The sequence below is a fragment of the Penicillium paradoxum genome (assembly GCF_028828445.1).
Source record: "Penicillium paradoxum strain IBT 22861 chromosome Unknown utg000002l_segment0_segment0, whole genome shotgun sequence".
NCBI classification, from domain to species: Eukaryota; Fungi; Ascomycota; class Eurotiomycetes; order Eurotiales; family Aspergillaceae; genus Penicillium; species Penicillium paradoxum.
Window position 1 is genome coordinate 2,389,664 of NW_026643180.1, and position 27,959 is coordinate 2,417,622.

The 27,959-nt window shown below is 50.7% G+C and overlaps 14 protein-coding genes across 14 annotated transcripts; 9 read left to right on the plus strand and 5 right to left on the minus strand.

Annotated features, from left to right (window-relative positions):
• Positions 1 to 44: 44 nt before the first annotated feature.
• On the minus strand, positions 45 to 2,159 carry N7457_000887 (glycosyltransferase family 2 protein; the record flags this gene model as incomplete). The annotated part of the gene is made up of 4 exons (XM_057171933.1): positions 45 to 553; positions 625 to 1,737; positions 1,787 to 2,069; positions 2,100 to 2,159. The coding sequence occupies 4 exons, from the start codon at positions 2,157 to 2,159 to the stop codon at positions 45 to 47; spliced, it is 1,965 nt and encodes a 654-aa protein (XP_057035836.1).
• Positions 2,160 to 3,812: 1,653 nt separating this feature from the next.
• Positions 3,813 to 5,768, minus strand: N7457_000888 (ferric reductase family protein; the record flags this gene model as incomplete). Its single annotated transcript, XM_057171934.1, has 1 exon — positions 3,813 to 5,768. The coding sequence occupies one exon, from the start codon at positions 5,766 to 5,768 to the stop codon at positions 3,813 to 3,815; it is 1,956 nt and encodes a 651-aa protein (XP_057035837.1).
• Positions 5,769 to 6,140: 372 nt separating this feature from the next.
• Positions 6,141 to 6,707, plus strand: N7457_000889 (copper transporter family protein; the record flags this gene model as incomplete). Its single annotated transcript, XM_057171935.1, has 2 exons — positions 6,141 to 6,188; positions 6,237 to 6,707. The coding sequence occupies 2 exons, from the start codon at positions 6,141 to 6,143 to the stop codon at positions 6,705 to 6,707; spliced, it is 519 nt and encodes a 172-aa protein (XP_057035838.1).
• A 1,253-nt stretch (positions 6,708 to 7,960) lies between these two features.
• Positions 7,961 to 10,000, plus strand: N7457_000890 (flavin monoamine oxidase family protein; the record flags this gene model as incomplete). Its single annotated transcript, XM_057171936.1, has 1 exon — positions 7,961 to 10,000. The coding sequence occupies one exon, from the start codon at positions 7,961 to 7,963 to the stop codon at positions 9,998 to 10,000; it is 2,040 nt and encodes a 679-aa protein (XP_057035839.1).
• A 395-nt stretch (positions 10,001 to 10,395) lies between these two features.
• N7457_000891 (uncharacterized protein) lies at positions 10,396 to 10,821 on the plus strand (the record flags this gene model as incomplete). The annotated part of the gene is made up of 2 exons (XM_057171937.1): positions 10,396 to 10,408; positions 10,469 to 10,821. 2 exons carry the CDS (start codon positions 10,396 to 10,398, stop codon positions 10,819 to 10,821), a joined length of 366 nt encoding a protein of 121 aa, XP_057035840.1.
• Positions 10,822 to 11,353: 532 nt separating this feature from the next.
• Positions 11,354 to 11,725, plus strand: N7457_000892 (uncharacterized protein; the record flags this gene model as incomplete). Its single annotated transcript, XM_057171938.1, has 1 exon — positions 11,354 to 11,725. One exon carries the CDS (start codon positions 11,354 to 11,356, stop codon positions 11,723 to 11,725), a length of 372 nt encoding a protein of 123 aa, XP_057035841.1.
• Positions 11,726 to 12,066: 341 nt separating this feature from the next.
• N7457_000893 (Haloacid dehalogenase type II) lies at positions 12,067 to 12,777 on the plus strand (the record flags this gene model as incomplete). The annotated part of the gene is made up of 1 exon (XM_057171939.1): positions 12,067 to 12,777. One exon carries the CDS (start codon positions 12,067 to 12,069, stop codon positions 12,775 to 12,777), a length of 711 nt encoding a protein of 236 aa, XP_057035842.1.
• Positions 12,778 to 14,819: 2,042 nt separating this feature from the next.
• N7457_000894 (putative plasma membrane ammonium transporter (Ato3)) lies at positions 14,820 to 15,904 on the plus strand (the record flags this gene model as incomplete). The annotated part of the gene is made up of 5 exons (XM_057171940.1): positions 14,820 to 15,088; positions 15,159 to 15,259; positions 15,320 to 15,439; positions 15,502 to 15,677; positions 15,740 to 15,904. 5 exons carry the CDS (start codon positions 14,820 to 14,822, stop codon positions 15,902 to 15,904), a joined length of 831 nt encoding a protein of 276 aa, XP_057035843.1.
• Positions 15,905 to 16,836: 932 nt separating this feature from the next.
• Positions 16,837 to 17,804, plus strand: N7457_000895 (C2H2-type zinc finger protein; the record flags this gene model as incomplete). Its single annotated transcript, XM_057171941.1, has 2 exons — positions 16,837 to 17,226; positions 17,292 to 17,804. 2 exons carry the CDS (start codon positions 16,837 to 16,839, stop codon positions 17,802 to 17,804), a joined length of 903 nt encoding a protein of 300 aa, XP_057035844.1.
• A 664-nt stretch (positions 17,805 to 18,468) lies between these two features.
• N7457_000896 (phosphatase PAP2 family protein) lies at positions 18,469 to 19,772 on the plus strand (the record flags this gene model as incomplete). Its single annotated transcript, XM_057171942.1, has 2 exons — positions 18,469 to 19,135; positions 19,252 to 19,772. The coding sequence occupies 2 exons, from the start codon at positions 18,469 to 18,471 to the stop codon at positions 19,770 to 19,772; spliced, it is 1,188 nt and encodes a 395-aa protein (XP_057035845.1).
• Positions 19,773 to 19,973: 201 nt separating this feature from the next.
• N7457_000897 (vacuolar protein sorting family 37 protein) lies at positions 19,974 to 20,800 on the minus strand (the record flags this gene model as incomplete). Its single annotated transcript, XM_057171943.1, has 2 exons — positions 19,974 to 20,460; positions 20,526 to 20,800. The coding sequence occupies 2 exons, from the start codon at positions 20,798 to 20,800 to the stop codon at positions 19,974 to 19,976; spliced, it is 762 nt and encodes a 253-aa protein (XP_057035846.1).
• Positions 20,801 to 21,281: 481 nt separating this feature from the next.
• On the minus strand, positions 21,282 to 21,947 carry N7457_000898 (ankyrin repeat protein; the record flags this gene model as incomplete). The annotated part of the gene is made up of 1 exon (XM_057171944.1): positions 21,282 to 21,947. One exon carries the CDS (start codon positions 21,945 to 21,947, stop codon positions 21,282 to 21,284), a length of 666 nt encoding a protein of 221 aa, XP_057035847.1.
• A 359-nt stretch (positions 21,948 to 22,306) lies between these two features.
• N7457_000899 (tRNA ligase) lies at positions 22,307 to 24,817 on the plus strand (the record flags this gene model as incomplete). Its single annotated transcript, XM_057171945.1, has 1 exon — positions 22,307 to 24,817. One exon carries the CDS (start codon positions 22,307 to 22,309, stop codon positions 24,815 to 24,817), a length of 2,511 nt encoding a protein of 836 aa, XP_057035848.1.
• A 569-nt stretch (positions 24,818 to 25,386) lies between these two features.
• Positions 25,387 to 27,123, minus strand: N7457_000900 (putative Golgi traffic protein SFT2; the record flags this gene model as incomplete). The annotated part of the gene is made up of 4 exons (XM_057171946.1): positions 25,387 to 25,539; positions 26,147 to 26,297; positions 26,588 to 26,708; positions 26,892 to 27,123. The coding sequence occupies 4 exons, from the start codon at positions 27,121 to 27,123 to the stop codon at positions 25,387 to 25,389; spliced, it is 657 nt and encodes a 218-aa protein (XP_057035849.1).
• Positions 27,124 to 27,959: the final 836 nt, after the last annotated feature.

The window sequence follows — 27,959 nt, forward strand, 5'->3', positions numbered from 1 at the left end:
GAGCTGATATATGACTACAACACCATGGGACTGGTCTTCAAGGACTAAGATAATAGTGCACCCATAAGCGTACCAAAGAGCACAAGTGGTACCATGAAGGAGCAACAGAGTCCAAGCAAAGAATCCTCGGAGCTCAGTTCGCCTTCAACCTCCGCGATTGGATAGGCTATTCCCTGCTCTGTGGTGACCAACCTCGAGTCTCTAGGGTGATAAACCGGAGAGTTGAAGATATGGGCGATGGGTACCCAATTGTTGACAATCGCTAACAAGAACAAATGCAGCAATGGTGGCCAGGCGATTGTGGTGAGCACACTTGGAATTGTCCATCCAGGTGCAGTGATGACCGTCCCGACTGCAAAGACCATGGCCCCAATGGTTCCGATGAAAAGGCACACATTGAACAAAATACCGCTTTGAAGAGTATCCCGGTATGCCCTTTGGACTGACGAGATTGATGTAGCGTTTTCGCTCGAGTTGGCAGTACTTCCGGTAACAAATGAGCCCTTTGGCTTGCTTCCGAATAAGTGGAATCGAGTGACGGCATACAAATGAGCTGCGATGAAAGCATATTAGGATCAGTACAAGTACAACCGGGGAGATGGGGAAGCTTTAGATCGAACTTACCAGCAGCAAGCCAACTGTTCTCTGCATGAGCAAATGGCGCAAATGGAACGCCCGCGTGAGCACTGCGAGCCCAATCGTAGGCCCACGTAGAAGCGACATGAGCGATCGCCAGCACAAGCTGGGTTTTGACTTCAAGTGAAGATCCCGCAGGAATGAAACCACCATCGGAGACAAGAAGGACAGGCAGAGCAAAAAAGCCGATGGAATAACTCAAAAGACCAGCCATGATAGACAGTCCCCCAAGGGCGATATCCCAACGCAGATGCTCTGGAATTGCCTTGTTCACCGAAGGAAACAGAACGGAAATCTGCTGAGAGTGACCAATATGCCACCGATTGCGCTGCTTGAGATGCCCAGCAAGAGAAGTCGGAACCAATCCAAACTGTAAAACCTCCTGCACTTGCATCGTGCGTTTTCCCAGTCCTCGGAGGATCAGTGACAACTGCCAATCCTCGGAGAAAGAATACGTCGGATATCCACCCGCCTCCAGAATCGCATCACGACGGAAGACCGCACCAGAACCGGCATCCAGCGCATGGCCAAGAAGATCGAGCTCGGTGTTCTCACAATTATAGAAGTACGCGCGTGATTGAGAGAGGGGATCGCCACGAGGTAGATTGTAGAAATACTGGCGCGTGGTTAGTAGCGCGGCCTCGGGGTCAGCGAGTAGATGAGGCAGTGTTGCGCGTAGGAACTCCGGCATGAGGATGGAGTCTGCGTCGACTACTGAACAGAACTCCGGTGGGTCCTCGGTCTGTAGGGAGAACAAGGCGTAGTTGAGATTTCCTGCTTTTGCAAAAGATTGACCGGATTGCTTGCCGCGGGTATGATAGGAGAGGTGACTCCATTTCAAGGACAGCTTTGCAATCGCGTCGCGCAGGTCAGTCGATGCTCCGTCATCCAGGAGACGGACTCGGAACCGAGAAGCTGGGTAGTCCAAAGCACATGCTGCGCGGACTGTGTCTAGGATGATCTCGACTGGCTCCCCGCAGCAGGTGACGAGCACATCCACTCTGGGGAGATTTTCGGAGCTGCATAATCTCTTGCAGGGTGTTGAATCAAGTGAAGACTTCGTTGCTGCCAATGACAAGCGTTGGTGCTTCAGGGATATATCTGACAAGGGTCAGCGTTGTCCTAGAATGTTGACGGGAAAACGACTTACGGGCAAATAGACTCTCAACACCAAGCATTCCCCACATTTTCCATGTTTGTTCCGGGGTCATCACCACGAAGAACAACCGGACCGCAAAGTAGACGTAGGTGATCCATATTGCGGCTTGGGCTATATGGTGGAGATATTTGCGGCACTTCTGCGCGGAGAGAGTGCGCTCATCAGGGGAAAGCTCCTGGATGTCATGAACATGGCCGGGAACATGGTCAGGAAACATTGAAGCGAACTTGATGCCGTTGAGTGCTGCGATTGTATTCTCTTTGCATATTATATACTACCTAGGTATGTAGATTGTCGAGAACACGATGCTGTCTGGGTTGGCCACCAATCTGTCCAGAGGCTTTTTGAAGAGAAAATTTTCCATCCCAAATTAAGGGGCGTGAGTGTATTGAGAGCTATCTACACCGTTTTTTTGATTCTAGAACTTACTATGTCTATTTATACCAACGTGGTCCTCACATTCAGGACTATTGTAGCCGAGAGCCAATTAGTGGTCGCCGTGGCATCAGTGTTGATGGCGCTAACCTCAACTGCCGTTGGGAGTGGAGTCATCTCCTTCACATCCGATTGGATCCTCTGTTCAATGAACTTGCACTCGAGACTGGAAGGACATGTCAGAATGGAGGTATTCCGTGCTCTTGGTCGGCACTGGTCTGCGTTCGGCACCCGGAAGGCTTGATGAGCACCCCCTGAAGAGACGCCAAATGGCGATTAAGCGAAGCAAGTGTTGAACACATAGGTCAATTAGAGAGCCGAACTGCGGGCTACTGTGTGTTGGAGAGCGTCGTCCGGTGGCTGATGTGGCTCAGTTGCAAGACCGCAAAGTTCCCCCGACTTGAGTTCCTCAAAGGTGTCGACATCCAACGTGCTAGGCGACGGGCCTTGGAAATATAACCGGAAGGATCGTTAGTTGAAAAGCAGTGAGATTGTCAATCCTTGAAGAGTCCTAGATACCGGCAAAGAAAGTTACGTGGTAGTGACAAAAAATCAATATAGAAGAGAGGGTGTGGTATGGAGTATACATTAGGTATTCACTATGTACATGTAGGTACTCCGTACATAGCTTCATGATCCGCAGGCAGAAAGCACATGCTCAGGCAGTAACACGTGATGCAGACCCACCTTCCCGATGGGGAAGTATGTTTGCCCTGGTTCCCTTAAGTAAAAGGACAACATCCTCTCCTTTCGACGGCTCCGACCGGTGGCTGTGCGGTTGTCCTGGCTTAAACGTCCTACCCTTCCTTAAAAGGGTATGTCCTACCTAAAAGGGACTGTCCCAAAATGGGACTGGTGCCAGATTCGATTCGCGCAGTCTTCTACCGAGAAAGGACTGCTAGGAGCCTATCGTCCCCATCTTTTTTTTTATTTTGTGGATTTACGAATTAGAAAATATATCTCTTTCCCCTTGCATTTATCTACTCGCCGTTCACACACTCCAGAGTTTTTCATCTCACGCCACGGGAGCCTCGCACATTTATAGGGAGAAGTATCGATGTGCGTGACACTAAATACCTCCAGAAGTCAAGAGCTATACTGAGTGAGACATCTGATATTTCTACTTAGATTGCCCCGACACCTCCTCCCACCCATCCAGGCACTCTAGGTAGAGCCTTGTACCGGTTTTCAACACGCGACACGTCGTCTACCCATCGGCACACAGCCCAGGGCGAGAACAAGCGAAAGTCGTTGTCAACAAGTCGGAGATCGGGGTATCGCGGATAATGATTGCCGCTACAGAATATGCTGGGGAGCTGATGTTAGAGCTTTCGCCAGACAGCACAGGTGGGTTATCGATTCCACGCTGTGACGAGGATGTCCAATGTCATTTGGAGAACGCAAGGCCGATGAAATCTGGTGAATCCTCAGAGATACATCAAGAGGGTGCTTTAAATATGACACTGAAATATGTGCAAGCCATTGAATTCATCAAAATAAATATGTACATCGAATCCAAGACCCTTCAAGCTTATATACCCGTGAACGTTACCCATATGTACAAGGTTCCCTTTCAATCCAATTACCACTCCAACCGATCATCGCAAATGAGACTGACATCGAATCTCTCTTGTCCCTTCCAGACCTTCTCCCCAGAGTTACAAGATGCAACAATATCCCGCAGGTCACTGATCATACCACCAGGTCCACTGGCAAAGACGCTGGTCGGACCGCGCACCGTATCCGCCACGAAAGTTTTCACCAACGTCGGCAGATCAGGATGCCTACTGGGATCTTCATCAGCACCACCGAGCCGCTCGACAGCAGTAGGCTTGTCACAACCACAGCACGCCGAATCCGATTCGGAAGGCGAGACCTGCACGACCTTCTCCTCGAGTTTGGGAACTTCCAGGTTGCAATTCTCCGCATCCGAGCTTTGGATTGACGGCATCTTGCTCTGCGTATCACGGGTGGCGAAAACTCGGATCTTCAGGTTCAATGTCTTCCGCGCTTTTTGCAAGAGATCCAGCTCTGCCGCTACCCACGCCGTATTTGCCGTGTGACGAACCGCCCAGATGAGCTCGACCTTACGGTCTGAGGAGGGCTTTTGGCGGGCAAGCTCGAGCAGAACAGGGAGGACGTAGGTGATGCCGGTCCCGCCGGCGACGCAGATGATATTGGTGTTTGGTGTTAAATGGGTGGTGATGGACTCGCCGTATGCGCCGGTGAGGATGACGGGGGTGGTCGCGATTCCGGTGGCAGCGAGATCTGCGATCTTCTTCGTTTCGCCACTTTTCGCTCTGAGAATGTAGGAGTGTTTGACTCTGCCTTTTGACTCCAGGGGAAGGTTGAGAGGAGTGAAGGGGTGAGATTGCCAGATGCTACACTGGGTGAAGGACAGGTAGTAGTGCTGACCGATGGCCCAGGGGTCTTGGTTGTTGTGCAGATCGAGACGGATGACATCGCCGTGTTCCGAGTCCGGGAAGCGGGTGATGGTGGCATCCGCGGATTTGAAGCTGAGACCAAACGCGTTGGAATGGTCCGGATGGTAATGGAGGAGGGCTGTACGGACAAGGCGAGCTCCACGATCGAGGAACCAGAAGATCAGCGAGGGCCACATGAAACATTTCAATTGCTTCCAGTGGGCCCAACAGGCGCCAATGTAGACCATGGCGAGAATATAGTGTAGTTTGCGGAAGGTCTCGTAACCGGTGAGTCTGATTCCCCACGGCGTGCTCAGCACAACTAGGAGGAACATGAGAATCATAGCGACGAGGCCCCAGATCATGTATGTCTGGGTGATCCACTCGATTCCGACAGTGGGTTGCGGCTGGTATAGTCTCAGCTCGACCACACACCAACTGATTGTATGGAGAGAGCTTTGCAGGAAGATGATGTAGCCCAGCCAGCGATGAAGGAAATTGAAGCTCTGGTATGGCAGGCCAGTGATGAGAGAGAGAAAGGATTCCCGGCTGCTCAGCAGCACAGAAAGTGGCGTGAGGGCGTAGGCGAGCGTGCCAATGCGATCTGCCCATGGGCCGACGCTGCTTCGAGTGTTGTATACACCGGGCATGTCTGAGACAGGCGTAACCCAGGTATTGTAGAGAATGCCGACAAAACTGAAGATCAGGAGGTAGCCAGATAACAAGGCAAGGGTGAGGACTTGGAGGCGCGTTGTGCGGCCGAAGATCAGGCGCGCCGCATCGGGTAGGAGATATCTCCGAGTGAATGAGGCAATTGAGCGACGAACTTTGTATAGGCCGGCGAGTTCTGGCGCTGCCAGGGCCGGCGATAAGGTTGGCGCACCGAATTGGTTCAAGACGATCCAGAGCAGCAGGACTGCGCAGATGACACACCAGATAATCCCCGAATAGAGCATCCCCCGGTCATGGGAGGCGTATACCTCGTCGAGATATTCGCAAGATCCAGGGTCGTTGGTGCATGGAAGGGCGCGATCGTAATATCCCCAGTGAGGCTCTAATGATGTCGCCTTTGACATGTCTTGGATGTGACGCACATCCAATTTTGAGAACGACATGGTATCTTGAACTGCGCAGTGCAGTGGGCTGTATTCGACAATGGAAGGTGTATGATCTTTTGGCCAACTTTTCGAGATCAGAGCGACACCTTGGCCCTGACAGAAAAAACCCTGCGATGGCCCGGGGTTACTTGGTCATGGCGAGGCGGGAAGCAAGTGTCAGGAGAAGAAATGAATGTCATCTCTCAGATGACGGCGATTTGCCGGTTTAAAGTGGCCATTTCGCATTTGAGGCGATTTGAGCACATTTCTCCAACGCCATCGCTGGTTTTCTCCACTTCGCCTTAGCGCAGGTGGAGGCCATGCGACCGGGTTATAAGACTCACTATCAGAGCGCGTCTTTCTCGTTTCCTCTGACAGCTACCCGTCACAATGGAGGGCATGGATATGGACCACAGCGAGAGCAGCTGCAAAATCTCCGTGAGTGTGCCACTGGAGCACTCCCCAGGGTGTCGCTAACCCAATCAGATGCTGTTCAATTTCCACACCATCGATGCTTGTTTTCTGTCCACAGGATGGCAGATCAAGAACAATGGCATGTTTGCCGCGACCTGCATTGGTACCATCTTACTCGTGGTGCTGGTTGAGTTCTGTCGACGCCTTGGACGCGAATACGACAACTTCCTGACCCGCCAGTTCCAGCGCCAAGCCGCGCACTGCACCTTCGCCAAGAATTGGGAATCGGCTCGGACGGCCGTGACCTTTCGCGCGACGCCATTGCAGCAATTGACGAGGTCTGTGATCCATGCGGTGACCTTTGCGGGCGCTTATATCACGATGCTGTTGGCCATGTACTTCAATGTCTATGTGATTATCTGCATCTTCATCGGGGCGGGTCTGGGCAAGTTCTTGTGTGATTGGATGGTCGTCACTGTGGGAATCGATGACGTACCGGAGGATATTCGCAAATTGGAGGAGACAACGATATGTTGTGATTGATAATGACTCGACATGAACTTTTGTATATACCTTGCCTTTTCAGCGTCTACGGAGTATTGGGACAGGACTTGATTTCGTCCAATGCTTTGCCTATACCCCCAGTATGTGAATTCATCATACCATTGTTCTTCTCGTCAAATGGGAACACTCTGTAATCGGTGCTGCTTCTGAGAGTCGCACTAACAAGAAACACCAAAGAGCCCTCTAGTGCGGGCTGTCAGGCATTTTATGAAGTGGAAAACAAGTGGGAAACTATGCAACCCAAATCTCATGCCGTGGGTGACGCACGTTGGCTTGCGTGTTCTGATATAAGAGCCATCTACAATGTCTACGATCCACGTAACTCGGAGGAGGTTCGAACCACTTTGGTTAGGTGCATGCACTTCTGGGGCCCCTTTGCCCACGTTGCCGGAACCGTGTTGGTCGAGAACAAATAATATATCCCTCTAGCTTCAATGAAGAGAGGTAGAAGCACGACGCATCCCCAGGTCAAGAGTTTAGGGCCCAGATGGGGGTTTCCGGGACGAAAACAGCAAGTCCAGCCGGGCTTTTCTCCGATCCGCACACTCCGTCCCCATCGCGAATCCGCGCTAATCGGCGTTTCTCTCTTTCACAGGCCATATTCAGATATCTTATCCGGTATTCCCGGCTATGTCGTTGCTGATAACGAGATTGTCGATCAAAGTGCTTGATTTCGATAGGAAAAATCCGAATTCCCCTCCCCCAGGATTTATAATGCACAACCCCGGATTGGATACCCCAGAGATAACGCCCTTCCATAATCTCTACATATTTACACTTCCGAGTAGATTAGTGTCGGACAAAATCCCGCCTCGATAAGAGAAGACGGCCCCAGAAGCTGCGTGGTTGGGAGCTACACTGGACGCATTCCGAGCCTCTGCGATATAGGATGTGGAATCCCGATGCAAGCTCTCAATCCTGCCGTTTTACGTAACAGCTATGATACAGATCCATGATTTCCCAGTACTAACAAGGAGCCTAGTGCTTCTGTATGGAGTATACGATATCGCTTCATGTATCTGTGAATGCGATTAGACCGGCAGATAAGCATGTTGCAGTCTATCATCATCTCCATGATATTGACAACGGGATATCAGGATAGGGACCCGGGAAATACTCGGTGCAGGAAGGGAAGAACATATAAAATGTATCCATGAGACACGAATGGGATGAATTGATTATTGTCAAGCGCTCGTTTTCTATTTCCACAAGCCTTGCTACGCGAAGTGAGAATGAAGGTTTATCTACAACATACCCTTTTGGGACTGAGTCTATCAGGCCTGAGCTTAGCTGGTGTCGCAGGGAGAGACGTCGAGGTGATACGGTTCCACAGCCCCGGGGGTGTAACCGCCGACTCATTGCACAACATCCATGTAGAGTTCCTGGATGAACAGTTCGAGGGTCATCTGCAGCTCGTCTACGGGGACTGCGGGATCCAAGATCCGACGCAGAGTCACCATGAGATCGGGAGCACGTTCGTGAAACGTGAAGCGAAACCGGAACGATTCGTATGGACCACACCATCTGACGCACCCCATGCACACTGCTTGCATGCTTTCTCTGGACCGACCCTTGTGGGCCGCTCTTCTCCCATCATGGTCTCATCAGTAGTCAAGAAGCGCGAGAGCATCGCCGATGTGGCAGATGCCATGGGTCCGTGGTTTGACGGAGTCGCTTACATGAAGTCAAAGAAGAACAACAAGGCATTTGTCTCCAAAGCCAAGAATACCTCGGTTGCCATTCTCGGCGGTGGAATGTCTGGCTTGATGACGAGCTTGCTGCTCGAGTCTGTTGGCATTCACAACTGGCACATCTACGAATCGTCCGGGCGCGTCGGCGGTCGCATTCGTACCAAGTACCTCAACAACACAAGACCCGATGAGTATCAATACCAGGAGATGGGACCGATGCGATTTCCTGTAAGCATCACCTATGCTGACACAAGCGAGACACTCCAAATCCAAGACCATCACATGGTCTTCCAACTAGCCAATGTTCTCAACAAGATGAATACACACAAGCCAGATCTCCAGGTCAACTTTATTCCCTGGATCCAGAGGAGTCCCAATGTCCCCGCAGCCTCTGGCGGTAACCGTCTCTCAAACGGCCGCATCCCCAGTGCTGCCCAGGTCGCCGCAAATGCATCGCTGGTTAACACGGCCCTATATTCCAATGCAACAGCCGTCGCAGAGGCAAAATCCGCCTTCGACAACTACACCACGATCAACGATAGGGAAACCATTCGCAGACTGGCAACAAACATGTATCAGGCTCACAGGCAAGCCGTAGATGATGGCATGTTCCACTGGTCCGAAGCCGGCTACCTGCGATATGCCATGGGCTACGACGCCAACCTCACCGACTACGTAGCGGGCACTGAAGTCTCGCCAATTTGGGGCGCCTTGTACGACGATGTCTACTTTGCAGCTACCGAATGGCGCACCATCGACAAGGGTCTCGAGTCACTCCCACGAGCATTTTACCCACACGTCGCAGAGAAAACCACCCTCAATCGCACAGTACAGGGACTGATCTACAACGAAACAACCGGAAAGGTTGCCGTCGCGTGGCGAGACGACCCATTCCAGATGATCCCAGAAACCAAGGAATACGACTATGCCATTGTCGCCACCCCATTTAGTAAAGTGCGACTGTGGGATCTACCGCGGTACTCTTCGCTGCTCAGCCGCGCGATCTCATCGATGAATTACGAACCTTCCTGCAAGATGGCCCTCCTCTACAAGACACGCTTCTGGGAACACATGGAAGAGCCAATCTTCGGCGGATGCGGTTCAGTCGACGTATCAGGCGTCGGGAATGTCTGCTACCCATCCTACAACATGAACGGCACAGGACCAGGAGTGATCCTAGCGTCTTATATCTCTGGCACACCGGCTCGGTCAACAGCCGCTCTGAGCGAAGAGGAACACGTTGCGCTGATCCAGCGCACGATGGTGGAAGTTCATGGAGAAGTTGCAGCAGACCAATTTACAGGCATCTACAATCGACAATGCTGGGAGTTTGATCAACACCAGGCGGGAGCCTGGGCTAGTCCGCTTGTTGGACAACAGGAGCTTTATCTGCCTGCTTACTACCAAACGGAGTTTAAGACCATCTTTATTGGAGAGCACACCAGTTATACTCATGCTTGGATTTTCTCAGCGTTGGATTCGGCTGTTCGGGGGACGACGCAGTTGTTGCTTGATCTCGGGCTTGTGGATGAGGCTAAAGCTGTTGTCGAGACTTGGATGGGGAGATGGATTAAGCTGTGACGGGATGTATAGAGAGCGCTTCTGTCAAAGCAGCTATTCATTGGATGAGAAACGTCGTAACATGTCAATATACTAATATGAAGCTAGAGTATCCATTACCAATACTACTGTTGTTTGCATGGTGTCCCACTCAGTCAATCAGTCGACCATAAAGCCGTCAAAGCACAGCTAGTCTCCCAATGGTCTTTGTTTCATTGTAGTAACAAACCCCTTTTCAAAATGAACAAACAAATGCCTGAAGACACCTTGATATGTTGCTATGAATGTATTCCGCTATCTCCTATATGTAATCTAAGCACCTTTGATAGCAGCTACCAAAAATCAAATGCTACTCCATTTAATTAAAAAAGAACCTCTCACAACCATCGCTATAGGTTGATCTAGTGATATTCAAAATGGTACACGAAGGTATGTTCACCTCTAACGGCGTATACATCGACGAGAAATGCAACATCTACGGGCCCATAGTATGGGTGAATGTATTCCTCGCGATCCCAGAGAATCGCAGCAAAGCAGACGCAGATTTCATGGACCTTGTAGCCGACGCCATTCATGCCAAAATCTCCAAGAGAATACCCCAACTCAGCAATGTCTCCGTTACCCCGGAGGCTATGCACCACAGAGTGATGGGGTGTCTCTCGTTGCCAGCCCGTGGAGATTTCTGGGCATTTGCACGGTATCGAGATTTATATCTAGATGCCTTTTTCAAGGACGCCTTACAACTGGCGCTTTTTTACCAGGCAGAGTGTGCTGCAGGGAGGGTCCAGATTGATCGGGAGCGACTGTTTCGGTTTCATCATTTGCGTGTTGATGCTTTTTGACCATGGTGGTCTAGGTACATGTGGGAATAAACTCTGTATACAATGTAAACAAAGACTTCGATGGTTACAGCTGACTATGAGACTGATGATAGTATTTCCTTTCTTAGCTCGGTATGTCAAAACCAAGATGAAGACAAAGGACCTGGGTTTAGGCTGATGCTGTTCACAATTTTGACGGTCCCGCATAGGCACTGAAAAGGCTTCAAGAGGCTTAAGAGTCACCAATAGACAGTGATGCTAGATCTTGGTACCCCTTTGATATCGGGGCTCAAAGGATGAAAGATCCAAATTTATGTTCCCGTATTTAGTCCGGAAACCGACAGTATAATGGACTCGACAAAGCACTTGTTGATAAAGAAGCATTGTCTCTATCACAGGCTCGAGTAAGCTATTCTGATCAACGCCTATAAATTGCAATCCTGTTCGGGCATAAGTAGTTAAGCACCTGCATCCTCCGCCCAAATATCAAACACTTACTTCAATCACTCCTACTGAAACCAAAGACTAAAATAAACCACTAGAAAGCTACAAAATGTCTACTCGAACCGCATTCAGGACTCGCGACAATGTCCCCGTAGCCGATGGACCATGTGCACCGGATGTTCAGTGGGCCACGATATACTTTGACCCCGAAGATTCCGGTCTCAACGACGTAGAATTGGTCCGTCTGATGATGTACCGAGTCGTGAACCGCCAGGCCGAGGTCGATGCTCTACCTATGCATCACAGATACTCACATTGTCTCTCAGTCCGTATCGCCGGGTCCCTTCCTGACGCCGATGCAGTCTTCGAAGTCGCTGAAGCAATGGTGGACTATTTTTACAACCAAATTTTGTCAGGGGCATTTGTCGTTAACCGGTGTTATATTTTCCGCAGACGCTCGGTGGATCTGTTTACGGAGTAGATGAGTTAGGGATGCCGTTTAGGGGCCTTTTGGATCTACCCATCAACATACATCGTGTATTCGGTCAAGATAGCGTATCGACTGTAGATCTTCGACCAGAAAAGAGGAAGAATACGAGAAGCATTCGAAATTGGGGCTGAAGCCTTTGGATTTCTAATCAACTCGCAATCCGCTTTTCCCCTCGAGGGCGCCAAGAGAATCGGCCCTGGGGGTCTAGTAAGCTTACTCTTGACTTCTTTTAAAAGAGGAGCATGGCTTCTAAGGTCTGCTTTAGTTAAATTTCCATAGCCTGTCTCAACCTCTTAGCAGTCTTAAACATGTATCAACCACCTACCACAGTCATGTCTCCGCCGAAAATCAAAGCCGTCTTTTTCGACTTCATGGGAACTTGTCTCGACTGGCATAGTAGCGTTGTGCAGGCATTGCCATCCGCAATTCCCACAGACGAAGCCTCGAAGCTGGCTCTAGAGTGGCGTAGAGAATATTTCCTTGAAAATAGCAAGCGCGTTAGCCAGAATCTTCACCCGGAGGACATCGACATCACCCTAGCCCGCACTCTGGAAGTCATCCTCAACCAGTGGCCCGATCACACACACCAGTTTGACTCTGAAATCAAGAGACAGGCTGTGCAAGCCTGGCATTCGCAGCAAGCATGGCCCGAAGTCGCCGACGCTATCAAGAGTCTCCGACGAGACCGAGGTCTGGAAGTCTTTGTCCATGCAAACGGTACCACTCGTCTCCAACTAGACCTGACTCGATCTTCGGGGTTGGAGTTCAACATGTTGTTCTCGAGCCAGTTGCTAGGTGCTTATAAGCCTCGTCCGGAGGCATATGAGAAGGGACTAGAGCTTGTCAAGCTTCGGCCACAGGAGGTGGTGCTGGTTGCGGCGCATGCGTATGACTTGCGGGGTGCAAAGCAGTGTGGACTGAGGACGGTTTATATCCACCGATGGACTGATGATATTGACGAGGATATGGAGAAGATTAAGGTGGAGTTTGACGTGTTCTTGGAGAACATGGATGATCTTGCTGATACGATTGGGAGGCTGTGAGTGGTGACTGGTCTGCGCAGGGTCGCATAGCCTGAGACTTCGACTTGCCCTTTTGGATACTTAGTTATGTATCAGCCTTGATTGTTCGACGGCATATTCCTGGACTGACCTTGGAGCATGTACACGAGAAGAGATTCAAAAGAGCGAGGGATAGATAAATAGGCTATGTGACTCGCTCAAAAGAAGGGGTCGATCGTGCTCGTGTTTTGTTTTTCCACAGATATATTGATGCTACACTTATGCCTGCGCACCGGGCTATCCTCCCCCTCATTCCAAGGTTTACAATGAAAGAGGATGGAATAAATATTACATGTCAAAAAATGGTATCAATATAGAAAATAAAATCCAACCCACCAAAATAAAAATAAAAAAAAGATGGCTCCTAGCAGTCCTTTCTCGGTAGAAGACTGCGCGAATCGAATCTGGCACCAGTCCCATTTTGGGACAGTCCCTTTGAGGCAGGACATACCCTTTTAAGGAAGAGTAGGATGTTTAAGCCAGGACAACCACACAGCCACCGGTCGGAGCCGTTGAAAAGAGAGGGTGTTGTCCTTTTACTTAAGGGAGCCAGGGCAAACATACTTCCCAATCGGGAAGGTGGGTATCACGTGGATCTGGGGTATAAAGCGGCCTTCGCCAAGACTTTCCCTTTCTTCTTTTCTTTTTTTCCCCAAAAATATTGGGGGCTTCGCTCTCTGTTTTTTTCAGACTCTGCCATTATTTCAATTTTTGAACCTCGCGACTTGACTGTGCCTCTGTACAGGTCTTGTTGCACTGTGTCATTGGGCTTACACTGTCCCCAAAGGATGCGAACCCATTTCCATCAACTGTTCGGCTTGACCGGGCACTTGGAGAAGATGTCTACTTGTGTCCATATCCCCTGTAGTCCATATTGATGCCTCTTATATGCACTATGTTGCACAACGCCAGTCTTGTCTATAGGTATGTCGAACGTTTCTCCACCTAGAGATGGCACAGTTTGTTCATCCATTTATGTACCGTGAATGTACCTAGGTATGTCTCAACGCACCTTTTCTTCCCCCAAGATGTAAAACAACCTATACTGTTCTAGAATTTCCGCACAAATTCCACTCAAACTGAAGCAATGATAAATGCAGTAGCCATGAATGATATCGGTTGTCAGACCCCCACGTCATACCCCAACTCTCAAACTCCACCAGAACACACCCCAGGATTTCTCCCAACCCACGCCCCCACACGGACGGAATCCCTTCCGTTTCAGTGAAGCCCGGACAGAAGATACCAACTGCCGAGGCTGAACCAGACCAGGATCTGCCCAGATGGCTTGACTCAAGTAAGCTTTGCTAAATATGCTTTTTTCCAAACGCCACCAGTCAGCCAAGAAAGCCTGTCCCAGATCTAGACGAGCCTGTGTCGGGGAGCAATTGCAACGTCTAGGTTCATCGAGCGCCGTGAATACTGCACAACTACCAAGCAACTGACTCGCAAACTCTCTGGGTCCCGGACATATTTGCGGGGAATGAATACAATCTTAGGGGCGAGCGGGTCCGGTACACAGAATGGAAGAGGATATCCCCGATATCCCCCGCGCAGTCTTCCCCACACCAACGTGGAGACCTGGAGACAGTACGTGGTTACTCCAGCCTGTTCTGGGTCTGGTGCGGATCGACTGGCAAATCATACTACTCGATTGCTACACCTTTGAGACACATTAGGCTGCTTCGAGTCTTGGCGTTGATGTCGAAATCGGGTTCTAGCAGGTTTGGCGGCGAGTCATCCGAGGAAATCCGTGGTTTGGTCGTGAAAGGTGTCTAGAGTTGTGGGTGTTTTACGGAGATATGGTCTAAACAAGAAGGTGGGTACGAGAAACAGATAGACGAGGTACCTGACCACGAAGCATAAAGGAGACTGTGAATCATGGCCCTGGTTTGTCCTGCTTTTCTCCTGGTTCCCTTGGTTTCGTCAACTCCCTATCTTCTTGCAACAAACACAGTTCAGACATTGATTGACCTTGTGATTTTTGATATCTTGTTGAAAATAACTGTCATTTAGGCCTGAACATGTCCGATGACAACAGCCATAACCACGAGACCTCCACGGCGGAGATTCTTCGTCGCTACCAAACTGCCGAAAGCGTCTTGCTTCCTATACCGCGAGATGCCTTCGAAAAGCTATACCTAAGCCCCAAGACGCCAAATGCAGGAAAGCTGCGGTCCACTTTTGGGAATCCCACACCTGTCTCATTGATGGGCTTCTTGCTGGCTGCCACACCAACGGCAATGCTCACTATGGGCTGGAGGGGAGCTGGTGGGAATGGCGGTGCCATTTTGTAAGAGCAAGGGCAATATGAGATGCCACGAGGGCACTCCCTTCCAGTTACTAACCATGCTCTCTACTAGACCGGTTTATATCTTCTTCGGTGCAATGGTACAGATCTTTGGAGCGGTTGGCGAATGGATCCTAGGGAATACATTTTCCTGTGCGGTATTCTTTACATATGGTGTGTGCAATTCGTTCCAATGTTGAAGACCTTTGCTAATCAAGTCTAATCGCGTTATAGGTACCTTCTGGCTGGTCCAAGGTACATCACTCATGCCATTTTTCGCCGTTGGCACAATGTACTCACCTGAGGGCAACACACTGGAGGGCATGGAGACAGCTGAATACAGCGCCACTGTTGGTGAGTGTCTTCCATCCCGTTGACTACGTCTAGATGCAGTTCCTTACTTACAAATTGCACAGGTTTCTATTACGTGACCCTCGCAATGCTCACTTTCGTATACATGATTTGCTCCCTTCGCACCAATATCTGCCTCTTCGTCGCATTCTTCCTCCTCGTGATTACATTTGGACTATTTGCAGGCACATATTTCCAAACGGCGCTGGGTAATCTAGAGTTAGCAGCCAAATTACAGAAAGTACGGTGCAATAACGCACACCACTCTTCGATGTATTGTGCATATGCTGATCTCTTTACTAGGCCGCCGGCGCCTTCAACTTTGCGCTTTGCGTCCCAATCTGGCACATTTTCATCGCCCAGATTCTCGATGCAGTCGATTTCCCGATCTCACTTCCAGTGGGCGATCTGAGCACGGTTATTCTTGGCAAGAGTCAGAAGGCTCGGAAATGTGAGGTGGATGGATGATTTCAAACCCAACTTTGGAAATATATTCATGGATTGGTGATACGGGGTAGCATTTTCGGGTATATAAAAATGCATATAACCGACGGGATTCCGGGACGGCTATAAGGGCTCAAATGGGCGGAGCGTTGACGGCCTACGGGGCAGGATTATGGATATTCCTCAACAAATTCGTCATAATACCTAGCTCGCTGTGGAAATTGGAACTTGATTTTATAGAATACTCATTTGGTATGGACTCGAGAATTTCAGAGAATGCGAACTGCACGTAACTAATGCCAGGGATCGACTCCATAGCCATGAACCTCGTTTGGAGCCCTGTTTCCTACCTTAAAGTTCATACATACGAGATCTCTCGATTCAGTCTAGTTCCATCGCACGCTGTCAATCTAGAATACGGCCTTCAACCTTGGAAACGGACGATGCTTGGTAATGAGGTTTGCATATCTCAAAGCAAACCGCATGGAGAGCGGCAGGTTGCGATCACCGACGGATTTCACGGCTCAAACGGGTAGAACGTTGATGGAATGAGCTTCATGAGAGCAACTCGAGCTTCTAGGAGTATGTGTTTAGTTATGAAGTAGATAGTAGAGAAAAAGGAATCATCAGATTCCTGGTCGAAGTGGAGAGAGATGTGTGGGAACCGCAGGGAGTGGACCCCTACAGCTTCAGAAGGACAAGAGATACCAGACGGAGTACGGAGTATGGAATATTGATTCTTTGTTGTATGTGGTAGATATGAATACGTCTTACGTGCATGGAGGGGTTGTGATCTACGGAGGGCCATCTCATGCACGCGATGGGTCGCGAGATAAGATATGATCGATCCGATCTGAGGAAATCCTTCAGACTCTTCCCCTCTTCTTAGCTTGTCTCCTCCTCTCCGGCCCTTTCTCTCTCTCAACCCCAATCTACTTGCCATCCAAGATTCCAAGATGAATGAATGCAGTACTTGCACCGAAGTCTTCTACTTTTGGGAGGACTGCGAGAACCACATGGATGAGGAACGTCATTGGATCGAGTGCCAGACATGCGACAGAGAGTTCCGCACTCAGAATGCTTGTAACCAGCATATGAACTCCTTGGATCACTGGGCACCCACCTTTGACTGTGAAACTTGCTCTCGGGAGTTCGAGAGTCAGTCCGCCGCCAACCAGCATATGAACTCCAAGGGCCATTGGCTGCCCACTGTCCCCTGTGAGACGTGCACGATGAAGTTCCAGACCCAACACAGTGCCGATAATCACATGGAGAGCCTAGGACATTACAAGAACTATTGCCGTGAATGTGATCGTCGTTTCAAGAACGAGAACTGTTTACGCCAGGTAGGCAAGAGCTAACTTGACTTGAGACATATTCTGAACCTGTTCCACTCACCTCTGTCTCCTAGCATCTGAACTCGAAGATCCATCGTGGCACTGGGATCTCGTGCTTTTTCTGTCCCGCTAAATTTGTCACCCCGAGCGGCGTCTCCCACCACCTGGAAACTGGAGCCTGCCCCCAAGCCCCGACAATGAACCGTGACATGATCCACCGCATGATTCAACAGCTCGATCCTAATGGTATTATCTGCAAGAAGCAGATTGGATGGCATGATGAAGAGAATGTGCAGTACTTAGTCACCCAACATGCCTTCAATGGTCACAACTGGGTGTGCTATATCTGCAAGAAATGTTTCAACGCGCCAAAATCACTGGAATCGCATCTTAATTCGTCCGTACACAAGGAGAAGGTCTATCATTGCCTGAAGAGGGGATGTCCCAAGGAATTTGTCTCTATGGCTAGTCTGTTCAGCCACTTGGAGAGTGAATCCTGTGGATACATCCGCTTCGAGGGTGTACAGCAGGTCCACAGACAGTTGAACGATGCTATCATGGGCCGCAGGATGATCACTGGATTCTAGCTGGTTCTTCAACTCTTGAATCAGAATGCAGAGACTACTCCATACTCTTGGTTACCGACTAGCGACAGGATAGGGTCACGACGACGTGATTTCCCCGCCTCTTTATGAGAGCGGCCTGTAGCTGCGGATAACATACATTTTCAGACATTACAATACCCATTTTTCTTATTCTTTGGCTTCCAGTGTATCAGCATTGAAATGGTTCGACTCGGGGGATGTATGGATGATGTCTGATCTCTCGAGTGTTGTGCTTTGCTCTCTCATTAGGGATTGCTACAAAGCTCCTATTAAGATTGTTCCTCCTACTAGTTCTATCCTTGTTTTCTTCTTTGTGACGTATATACTATATATAGTGTAGTATGAAACCACAATAGCCGCCGAGATTAGCCTCGCTTGCCGCTACTCCGCCACCATTGGCGTGACCTGAGTAGATAACTGGTCTTGCTTCTGTCTTGGAATATCCACCGAGTACATAATCCTCCGGTAGCCATATGTTGTTCTTCAGACTTTCTCTCTCTCTCTCTCCCTCTCTCTCTCTCGGCCTTCATCATCGCCCATCTAGCAAGGGGGGAGACAATAAGTCCAGTATCATCCTTATTATCTTCTGAAGTCTAATTGTTGCTGTATCATCATCGTGATCCTCATCTCCTCGTAACATCATACCATGCGCATCCCCGTCAAAGACACGGTGGTACGACTCGCCATCATCTCCAAGCTCCTAGTGCTGTCCTACATCATCGACTGGGTCTTCATCATGTACGTCCACCAAAAACACCAATTCATTAGCTTCAAACTAAACCAATGCAGCGGCATCGCCCTAATCGGCTACGGCTTCTACAAACAAACCCCAAACCACCATCCCTTCAGCCTCGCAGATCCGACAATCAGCTTCCCACATACCAAAGAAACCGTCACAGCTAAAACCCTTATCCTAGTCTGCCTTTTCGCACCAGCCATACTAGTCTTCCTAGGCGCGTGGCTCCTCATCCCAGCAACCGTCACCACCTCTCCCACGATCCCCAAGCCCCACGCAGCGCAATACATTCGCCGCAAGTTCTGGGAATGGCATGTAGGATGGATGGGACTGGCACTGGCACTGGCCAGCGCATGGACCGCAACACAAGGATTGAAGGTATTAGTGGGTAAACCGCGCCCTGATCTACTCGCACGCTGTGATCCGGATATAGCACGCGTGGCGGAGTTCACCGTTGGCGGACTGGGGGATCGAGTGCGTGGAGCGGCGACGCTGGTTTCATGGGAGATTTGTCGGTCGACTTCGGATTCGTTGCGAATTGATGGATTTGCGAGTTTTCCTAGTGGACATGCTTCTTGTAAGTTTCTCATTTGCATGTTTATAGGTTTGGTGTGCATGTTCGGATGTCATACGACCGAAAGAATGCAAAAACAGAGAAGTACGCATTCGAATCGCAGGCTAATATGCCAATAGTCTCCTTCGCCGGTCTTGCTTATCTGACCTTGTGGTTCTGCGCCAAATTCTCCGTCGGGTTCCCGTATCTACCGCACTACCCTGTCGAAGGCCAGACCTACACGGATGACGGCTCATCGGTGCGGAAACGAGGCGCCGCACCCCCGGTGTACTTGATGTTGATTGCGTTCGTGCCGACCGCGACTGCGTGCTTCATTGCTGCGTCGCGCTGGTTCGATTACCGCCATCATGGATTCGACGTGCTTTTTGGGTCAGCGGTCGGCATCTTCTTCGCTTATATCGGCTTCAACATGTACCATCTCCCGATCCGGCGCGGTGCAGGCTGGGCTTGGGGTGCGCGCAGCCGGCGCCGTGCATTTATGCGTGGTGTTGGGTTCCCTAGCTCGCTTGGGACAGATGGCTGGGCACTTGATACGCAGAAGGGCGTGGATGTGGAGAATGCGCCTGTCATGCCCGGGGCACCATTCGGAGGTCATGTAAAGCCGGAAAGAAGTGAAGGGAATGGTGTTAGATATGAGTGATGATATGTCACTTTCCTGGGCATTGAAGATGGGTGATCGCGAAACCTCGGGGGGGCGGGCGGGGGAAGCCTAAACTCCTGAAGTATTGTATAGACTGTATTGTATAGTGTATAATGAGCAGAGCATAAATCGGAGGCAACATGATATCGTTAATGGTAGATTCAACCCAGCGCCATTTTATATGGAAAGGTTGTCTCAAGATCATCGCCAGCCCCCAACCCGTCCTTCATCCCACCGGGCCTTAGCCTCCTTCCTAGCCGCCAACTTGGATGCCTCGGCCCGCACGCGCCTGACCCAATCGGCAATCTCCTTCTCCGTGGCTCGGCCGTGGTGATCTTCATCCAGGAAGCTCTCCTCAACGGCATGGCACACAGCCTCCTGTTCCGTGATCGCTGCGCTAAAGCGCTGGTATAGTGCTTTGGGCGACCACGGGGCCAGGGCGGCGTCCATCTCGGCCTGCTTCTTGCGCCAGGAGACCTCCAGGGATTGATGTGTGATGAGCATTGTTTCAGTGGAAGCGCGGACTTCTGCGAGGTGGTTCTGCATCTCCAGGACGCGGGTTGCGAGCTCTTTATTCGTTTGGATTAGGGCCTCGAGGGATTGCTGGCGAGCTGTATAAGAGGGGTGTTGGCTTGAGAGAGCGGAGAGCAAGATTGGGTCTTGGAGGATTGTTTGAAGGTCGGTTGTTCTAGAATTAAGTGGGTTAGAATGGAGCTATTGTCCTCGTTTCTGGGGGGTTTGCGCGGGACTCACGATTTATCGGTCACCAAGTCCGGTAGCCAGCCCTCCTCAATTGTTGGAGGGTCAGGGAGATAGGTCTGTTGAGGATTTGTGGGAAATGCGCCCTGCTGTGTCTTTGTTTGGTTGTCTGGATGGTACTGTGCAGCAGAAGTGTTTTGCGGGGTGCCGCCTCGACTGGCCTCGTGGCTGCTGGGTTTTGGAGGTGGTGGAGGGGGTGTGTCTGGATTCATTATTTGCGGTGAATGGAACTGAGACTGTGGAGGAAAGGGGGACGGTGGTTGAGACATGATTTGGAGTTAGGATGTTGTCAAGAGCTACGTTGGAAACATGATGCGGGATGACCACGAGCTTGGCGGAGACTTGACCCGCGATCTACACAAGTACGCGCAGCACGTTAGTTTGAGATTGATACACCGTTGTATGCTTTGGGAGTATTAACAAATTGTTTCAATCAGTATTTCATGGGTATTTCATAATTTAGTCCTAGTTACAACGTCATATAGAAGCTCCCTTTGCGTCTCCAATCCAACGTCAGGATGGGCCTCGACATCGAGGGCTCTGATATCACGGCTCAAAACATATAGCCTTTCTGAGACGGGAGTGAATTTCTTCTTCGTGCCCGGTTCAATCAGTATGAAGCTTGAGATTTTGAGAGAAGCACTGGATGAATGGCTCCCAGTGGTTCGCATCCTCAAACGCGAGAGGGAACTCCGAGGCGCAAGCTCAACGTAGTAGTGGAACGGCTCCAAACGGTCGCAATGCTTTTGCTTATTCAGTTCGTCTCCGAATGTCTCGCTCCATGGCTTCGATATTTGAGCCAGCCATGGCATCCTTGACCAATTCTCGCACTTCATTCTGTACCTCCTCACTGTAGTAATCCTCGCGAGTAGCAAGCTCCTCAATGCGCCTCTTGAACTCTGGATCAGGTTCACTCATACCCCCAGTGGCCTCTTCCTCCGTCATTGTGCCAATGTTAACCCTCATATCGCTGCCGGGGATGGGTCCGGGGGAGTTCAGAACGTCGGCCGGGCTGACAGCCTGCGCTGCCGAGGCAGGAGCACCCCCGACGACTTCGCGGAGGTAGGCAGCAACCTGCGGGAACTCATCCTCGGCCTCCATCTTTTCCACGGCGGTAAGTTCTTCGGCATTCTTCTTATTGACGTCCACGCCCAGCTCCTCAACTAAACAGCGTGCGATCTTGGTGTGCTCGGCGACAAAGAGACATGTTTCGCCGTCTTCATCGAGAAGATTGACATCGACATTGAATTCTTTTACTAAAGCGCGTAGGAGATCGACGTGACCGTAGGAGGATGCGGCGTGTAGCAATGAGTAGCCGGACTCATCTTGGCTGGATGCGATCGAAGGATTGGCGCGCAACAGGTCCAGAAGGGCCGAGGGATTATCGCAGGCCAATAGGTAAGGGTTTTGGGCCATTATGAGTCAGAGATATAATCCAAAGTGGTAAATAAGTGAGTCAAAGGTGAGGTTGGTGTCGAGAATGGAGTTCACTTTTTAAAATCGCAGAGGAAAAAAACGCCGCTTTTCCTTTTTGGCTCCCCGCACTGTGACACACAGTTCGACTCTTCCGGCCTCTGGCTCTTGTCTTTTCATTCAATCATTTCTTGCTCTCCTTTGGCTTGGCTTGATTCTACAAATACCTCGTCAGCCCGACAATCAACAGAAACCCCTCAACGTTTTCTTTTCTTTTTTGTCTTCGTTCCCCCCCACTTTCGCCTGCCCCTCCTCTCCGTCCTCTCCGTCCCGCAGATCTTAGAGATACACAACACACAGATATGGCGACTCAAGATCCACAGGTGATCGCGCAGCTAGTGAACTCCCTGGAGGAGGCTCGCAAGGCTAAAAAGGGCGAGACGAGGTACTCCTGCAAAAAGAACACCTTCACAGTGGCCGGCACCCAGAATGTGACGGTGGACTCATGGAAGTTCCAGGATTGGGATTATAAGCGCCCTGATCTGCCGACATATGCCCGTGGTCTGTTCACTGCCAGAAGGAAAGACAACATTCCCGAAATTGTGACGCGTGGATACGACAAGTTCTTCAACGTGGGCGAGACGAAGACCACCGAGTGGCGTAACATTGAGAAGAACACACGAGGCCCTTACGAGCTGAGTGTAAAAGAGAATGGTTGCATTATTTTCATCTCCGCCTTGGAGGATGACAAGTTGCTGGTCTGCAGCAAGCACTCGACTGGTGTCCGCGAAGATGTCAAGCTCAGCCACGCCCAGGCAGGAGAACGCTGGACGGAACGTCATGTCTCATCCGTGAATCGATCTGTCAAGGATCTCGCTCGCACTTTACGAGAGATGAACGTCACAGTTGTTGGAGAGCTCTGCGATGACAGCTTCGAGGAGCATGTATTGGCCTACGATGAAGCATCTTCCGGCATCTACCTCCACGGTCTCAACTACAACCAGCCTAATTTTGAAACGATGTCTTGTGACCAGGTACACAAGTTTGCAGATGAGTGGGGCTTCAAGAAGGCCAAATTTGAGGTCTTCGACGATATCTTCAGGGTACAGAGCTTCCTAGAAGGATGCGCAGAAACTGGCACATGGGATGGGCGTGAGACTGAAGGTTTCGTCATTAGATGTCAGCTGAGTGACAATGGAACGGAGCCTTACCGGCATTGGTTCTTCAAGTACAAGTTCGAGGAGCCGTACTTGATGTACCGCCAATGGCGCGAATGCACCAAAGCCGTCATCTCAGGGAAACATCCCAAGATCAGAAAGCATGAGCAGATTACCGAAGAATACCTACAATTTGCTCGGCGGACTCTGATGAAAAACCCCAAGGTAGCAACTGAGTACATGCATAACCATGGTATCATCGCTTTGCGGGAGGCGTTCCTGAAGGAACGAGGAATGAATGGATTTGAGATTATCGCCCAGGAGGCGAGAAAGCTGACTGAATCGAAGGAGGTCAATCGAAATGTCATCCTCGAACCAGTTGCTTCGCTGGGATGTGGCAAAACGACTGTTGCTTTGGCCCTAGTGCGACTGTTCGGATGGGGACATGTTCAGAACGATAATATCCCCAAACAGAAGAACAAGCCCAAGAAGTTCGCTTTCGAAGTCAGCCATTCGCTGGGAGAGCATGGCGTTGTTATCGCTGATCGCAACAACCACCAACGACGCGAACGCAAGCAGCTCATGGACGACATCTATCCTGTGCTCCCAGATGCGCAGTTTGTCGCAATGCATTACATCCACGAGCCCAAGGAACAACGGCTCCCTATCATCAGAGAGGTCACTCGCAAGCGTGTGCTGGACCGTGGCGACAACCACCAATCCATTCGCGCCGGCACAAACGCCCGAGAGGAAACAATCGGGATCATGGAAGGATTCCTGGGCCGCTTCGAAGCAGTTGACACGAACCGCGATCCAGACCAATACTTCGACCACGTAATCGACCTCGACGTGTGTGCCTCATCTCGCGAGAACCTCGAAACCGTCGTCAAAGCCATGCACGCCGCATACCCCCGTCTAGTCCCGACCATGCCGACAGCAGAGGAGCTCGATGCGGCCATCGACGCCTCTCTGAACGACTACCGCGTCGAGACAGACCTGAGCTACAGCTACGACCGGCCATCAAAGCAAAAGGTCAAGTCCAAAAGTCCAGGCAACGGACAAAATGGACCCCTCCTCCCGCAACCAACGGACTCTCCTTTCTCCCCAGAAGCCCTCGCCCAAAAGATCGAATACTTCAATATCTCCCTCCCGGCAACCGAAATCACCTCAGTTCTCCACTCCCTCTTTCCTCCGACAACACCAGCCCAAACAGCCCGCCTTTACCACCAACTCGTAAATTCCCGCCGCCTCCAAGCAGCCTTCCACGTCACACTCATCCACCGCGCATCCAAAAAGGACCACCCAGAAACCTGGGCCAGTCTCGCAGACCGCTACATCAACGAGCAGACCACCTCCCCCGTCCCAAAGCCAATCCAGTACCCACCAACTCTCGGGTCCGCACGCGTGCGTCTCGAACGCCTCGTCTGGGACAACCGCATCATGGCCTTCGTCGTGCGCATCTTGCCAGCCGAGGGGTCTGAAGCGGAGGGTATGGAAGCGGCCAATGCTGCTCAGTGGCCTTGCGCGAATTCCATCCCGCACATCACGGTCGGCACCGCTTCGCAGGATGTCAAGCCGAAGGAGAGCAATGATCTTCTGCGCCGATGGGTTGAGGTCGGGTCTGGAGGTGACACGGGCATTTTCGAGGCAGAGATTACAGGCGTTAAAGTTGTCGATGGAACAGTGGGGTTGGTTATGAGTCGGGGAAAGTATTAAAGTGAATCTGGATTTAGGGATGGGTGATCGATGATCGAAAATTCATGGCGGGAAGCTGATTTTGGTTCATCGTTCTCGGTTCAAGTGTGGCTACGGTTGCGACTTCGGCTCTCTGCTTTGCATTTTTATGGTGCCTTTTGCCTTATCTTGCAGGTTTTATATCTGCTTGTTCTCATTCATATTGGTTTCTTAATAGCTAGTACGAAATGCATACTTATTCCCCACAGCAAGCAGCGGCATTGATGTAAGGTGCAGTGGACAGGCATGTATCGTCACTTTTAAAAATGATTTCAGTGTACTGGTAGCTGGAAAACCTACCTAGGTAGAATGTCCCTCCTCATTTAATATCAGTATCGACTAATGTACTATGCAAGCATGAAGTCCCTATGCAAGTGAAAGTATTTGAACTAAGACGGAGACAAGGCACTAGAAACAACCTATAGTCTCTTGGTCGGTATACACAAAGAAACGCCCAGACCGCATCCAGTATCGTAAGTAACCGTCCACCGCAACCATAGGATATATGCGAGGCCCAATCAAAGTGTATACTCGTTAAAGCAATGAGGGAATCAACCATTGATCCAGGAGGTAACACGCGAAGCTCCGAAACGACCGACATATTGCAGACCGGTGCTGCCCATAGGGAAATAGCTGACAAGGTACCAGACCAGGGCGACGAGCTGGAGGATGGAGGAAATGAGGGTAAGGAAGAGCGACTGAAGCTAGAACGTACCAAATAAGAGAAGAAGTCAGCAAGAGTTTCTAGAAAGAGGTCGTGTTACCGAATGCGGCAAGTGGATGGTGTGTAGTTGTGATATGCAGGTAGAACAAGATAACTGAGCGGCCAGGAACGGTAAGACATAGATTGATCTCGATGGCTCTGGATTCCGCGCTCTGTAACACCGGGATGCGTCGGACAGGGTAAAGCAAAGAAAGCCGCCTCCAAGTCCCGCGCTGCCGTGGGACGTGGCACAGATGCAAGATGCAGCAAGAGCACATAGCCCAACCGAGTACAGGGTGGGATGTGTCGAGGGAGCAAGATCGGCTGTAGCCAACAGCGGACATGAGAAACCGTGCTCCGCAAGTGGGACTGCGCGATAGATGCGAAGGCTGCAAGATTCCCTCTTTCCCGGTTGTGCAGTGCGACCATACTTCCGGAATGGGGTAGAGCGAGGGCGAGGGAATGTGCAACAAACAAGGAAATCCGAGGGAAAGTATCATGAGGGAGGAAGGGATCGCCGGCGTGGGACGCGATAAAGCGTAAAGTCCACAGACAAATAACCCAAAAAACCAAAAAGCCAACAAAACAAAGAACACATTTTCACTTACCCCGATAGCAAAGTATAGTGTGAGCGCAATCGATCCGAAATAGGCTGCTGTGAATGGCAGTCGTGCTCCAGAGATCAGATGCTTAGCGTATGTCCGCGGTCCCATGAGAACCGCCCATGATATCAAAAACAGGACTGAGCCGACAGACCATCTAGAAAAACCGGTTAGCAAGAGATAGCCAGAATCGGAGAGACCAAGTCTCTTGGCGTGAGGCGCAGATATAGGTTGAGGGTAGAACGAATCAGGTCGCCAGATGAGGCACGAACGCGCACATGGCCCTAACCACAATCGACTGATGACCTGGATTATCCAAGCTCGGGATTTGGTCGGTCCTCTGGCAACATAGGGTAATTGAAAAAAAAGAGAGAACGGTGGAAAGGCCAAAGCAAGCCGGCAAAAAAATAGGCCACGATAATGCGGACCGTCGCAAGGGCAACTTACAGGACTGCGAATTTGCGGGGCTTCAGTGTCAAGACAGGGAACAGGAAGAAGCAGAGCATGAAACAGACGGCTGCGCCCAAATTACATGCACCAAAGATGAGCATGCGGTCCCACCGACTCACTATACGAAGTCCGTGTCAGTGTGTTTCATTTTCTTTCCCTGTCGGCTTGCAACCACAAACAAGCATAGCGAGAATGAATCCTCCCGGCGCAGGAACTACACATTCATCACCTGGATCTCACGAAACGGTGTACGGGAGGATCGGGGGATCAGAGGGTCACAAGACCTAGGGGAGAAACTTACAAGCAAAAAAGCCCTCTTCTTCTTCCCGTCGATTGGGTGCCGGTAACGGGGCACCGGGACCTTCATTGTGAGTGGGCAGTTGAACATAACCTCCTTCACCGAACGGGTTGTAAGTCTGCAGACGGGAAAAGAACGAGGTGTTCGATGACGCGCCAGTGCGTACGGGCAGATCCGGATCTCTACGCGACCATCCTAGCGAGTTGACGGAGTCTCGAAACGAGTTATTCGCCATGTTTGAGAGAGGAGCTTTAGTCGATTTTAAGACTCCAATTGGGAGGAGCGGAGGAGGAGCGTGCACTTCTGCGTCTGCAGAAAGGCCCGTGGTCTAGGAAGTCAAGACCGAGAGAAACGTCTGCAGGGACTATGCGAGATGGAGTGCAGATGATCTGCGCCGGGTGATGAATGGTCGACAAGGATTGGCTCGAATGTGAAGGACTAGTTAAGCCAACAGAAGAGCAGATGATGACTGCGCCGAAAGTGGATTCGGCTTCCGATGAACTAGGGCACGCCGTGATTCGTATCTGCCCTTTATCGTGGAAACCCCGCCGATTCAAAGATACGCCGCCAAGAATGAAAGCCAGAAAATTCTGTATATGAAAGGCTGATAGCGAATCTGATAAATATTGTCCTCATGCAAAAAGAAAGAAAGAAAAAATCGAGCTGCCTATTTGCACTGTGACAGGCGTCCACCTAACGGGATCTGCAACTATCTCTGCGGAGTCGGCGATGATGACCGGCGTGGCTTGGGGGTTTCTAGCGTCGGCGTGGGTGAACCGCAATCGAGGCTGCGACGTGCAAGGGCCCGGCGAGGTAGGCCAAGCGGAAGAAAGATACGAAGCGTTGAACCTTGCAATCACGATCCGAGAAGAGTGGGGAGCGGACACGACAAAGTCGGCGGGAGTTGATTGGGCCAGGAAGCGCTGCGCTATCGATGAGGGAGGGGGGGAAGATGGGAAAAACCAAGGCAAATGACGAGATGGCGCGAAGCTACCGATGCGACCAACCCGATCGGCGTGAAGTGCTGAAGCTGTCAGATGATGAGGTTTCCAAAGTTGGGGTACAAGTCTC